Source organism: Galeopterus variegatus, unplaced genomic scaffold (genome assembly GCF_000696425.1).
Source record: "Galeopterus variegatus unplaced genomic scaffold, G_variegatus-3.0.2 Scaffold254, whole genome shotgun sequence".
NCBI lineage: Eukaryota > Metazoa > Chordata > Mammalia > Dermoptera > Cynocephalidae > Galeopterus > Galeopterus variegatus.
The window spans coordinates 99,347-101,643 of NW_007726365.1; the positions used below are offsets into that span (position 1 = coordinate 99,347).

The 2,297-nt window shown below is 42.4% G+C and overlaps 1 protein-coding gene across 1 annotated transcript in view; it reads left to right on the forward strand.

The window, feature by feature from the left end:
- The window catches only part of ACOT12 (acyl-CoA thioesterase 12), a 50,104-nt gene that overhangs the window by 20,964 nt on the left and 26,843 nt on the right, over positions 1-2,297 (forward strand). The window contains exon 5 of the mRNA XM_008566612.1: positions 902-1,037. Within this exon, the coding sequence (XP_008564834.1) occupies positions 902-1,037 (136 nt within the window). The remainder of the gene's footprint in view (positions 1-901; positions 1,038-2,297) is intronic.

Sequence of the window (2,297 nt, forward strand, 5' to 3'; positions counted from 1 at the left end):
TCCGGTTCGGGGCGGGGGGGACACGGAGGGTTGCGATCCGTTGCCGGACATGAAAAAAGACAAAAAGGAAAAAAAAAAAAAAGAGTCGAACCAGCGCAAGCCATCAGTCTAGACATTCTTAAAAAAATCAGACAAGATAGTCCAGGGGAGTTTGGGACTTTAAGCAGCATAGTACAAGTCATAAGCCTATTTCATTCTTGTCCTGGCTACGGGTCGGTACTGGACTTTAGGTGTCCTGGAAATAAGCATAAAGCTGCCCCCATTAAGCTTCCAGGTGGCCCTCACACGTAGGGGGTCAGCAGGACGGGCATTTATGGAGGAGCTGGAGCTCCTGGTTCTGTTGCACTGCATTTCCAGGTTCCTGAAAGTCAGTTAAATCTGTCTTCTGACATATTGACTCTTTCAGTTTGCTTTTTATGTAATGTTTTGACCACGGGATGAAATTTCCAGATTGGGAATATCTCTTGGTACAAGATAGAGCTTTCTCCAAAACATCTCTATTCCTGCCCTTTGATATCTTAATTTTGCAAAAGATAGAAAACATTCCTTGACAAGAATTTAGTGGAGTCAAAGTCCCTCTTCTCATTCATCAATTTGAAGAATTTTTTTTTTTTTTTAGTTCTGTTGAAAAAAATTTAAATCGGGGAAAATAAACAAGAGAAGCTTTTTCAAGCACATATCTTATTGTATGAAGAAATAATTAACCCTATATTGATTATTTTTAGTTTAAAAAATATTTCAAGAAAAAATTTAGCCAAAATATGTTTAGTGAAAACTCCCATAATTGCTCTGTTTACTTGAGTTAGAAAACTATGTAGCGTATCATTTGTCTGTGCAAAATTCATGTTGTGTTTTTATAATTTAACAAGGCAATGAAAGATAAATATTTTTCTTTCTCTAGATTCACTTAAAACCAGTCACACTTCTAACTGAAAAAGATCATATGGAACATAATCTGGCTTCAGAGAGAAGGAAAGTTCGATTACAGCATGAAGATACCTTTAAGAACTTAATGAAGGAAAGTAGCAACTTTTATGGTCAGTCAATCTACTTATAGGAACTTTAACTAATGACCGTGATAAGCCAAAGAGTCCTTTCTCAGAGCACACTGATTTTCACCTTATCGGTACAATTCAGTTCTGGTGATGCTCGATATCTCTTCCAACAAACCCAGTGGCTGGAGAGGGAAGGGACTGGCCATTCAGAAGATGACAGCAGACATCTAAGACCTCTTTAAATTAGAGATCTCCAAGGGAGGAGGTGGGACATGGGGGCCAGGCAGCTGTTACAGTAAGTGTGTGCTCAGCAATGATGGGTGAATGAAGGAGCAATGACAGTGCCAGTCACCGACATGGTGCTTCACGGTTCACCGAGCGGGTTCTCACCCATGATTTCAGGAGCTGCACACAAGCTCAACAGAGGAGGCAGCTTCCCTCTGGGCAGGGAAGAAGCTTGCTGAAGGTCGTCGGGGACAGGAACGGAAGCAATAAGATTCTGCTCCTGTTTCCTTGTGCTTTCCACAATGTCACTGGGTTTTGTGAGCAGATGTTCTTAATTCTCTGGCAGTGATTTCCTGGGCTCTTTGAGGCCTCGAGGACAAGGCAGGACCCCTTGCCCCTCCCCTCCCTTCCCGTCCCCTCCCCTCCTTTTTTGTCTGACCCCATCTTTGGATGACAGTGTGTAGTGACGCACTCGCACAGAGGAATCCAAGACCAACTTTGGTTTTATGGCTCTTTTAGTAGTTGACGGCTCTTTTAGTGTTACAGCTCTTTCTGTTGTTACAGCTCTTTATTGCCTGCAAGCAAGGAGAGCACCAGCATTAGGCTAATATCTCCCCAAATGAAGAAAATGAGCAGCCTTATATAGCCAGAACTTCCCACCCAAAACCAACCGAGTTCTCATTCAGGTCCTCTTATGCAAATGAGGGATGCAAGTTTGTTAATTCGGATTGGTTGGTGATGTGACATAGCTCATTGGTCAGTTCTGGAGCCAAATTTGCATCTGGCCCATAGGGTGATGCAAAACCGCTGTTATCTTTCATTAGCACACGGAAGCCAGAGTTCGCAGTTGAGACTGTCAAGCATAAAATTCCTAAAACAATTCCTCAAGCAGAAGGGGGCAGGTTTAACAATCAGAAAAATGCTCAGGGTTGTCTATTTCACTTAAAAAAAAACAAAGAGTTTACAAAAGCCAAGTCAAATGAGTTATGCTGCCAATACATAAAATGGCTCTTATATCTAAACAGAGTCAGGACGGTCACCCATCAAAAGTGGAGAGTTGGGGAAGGGAGGACGGGG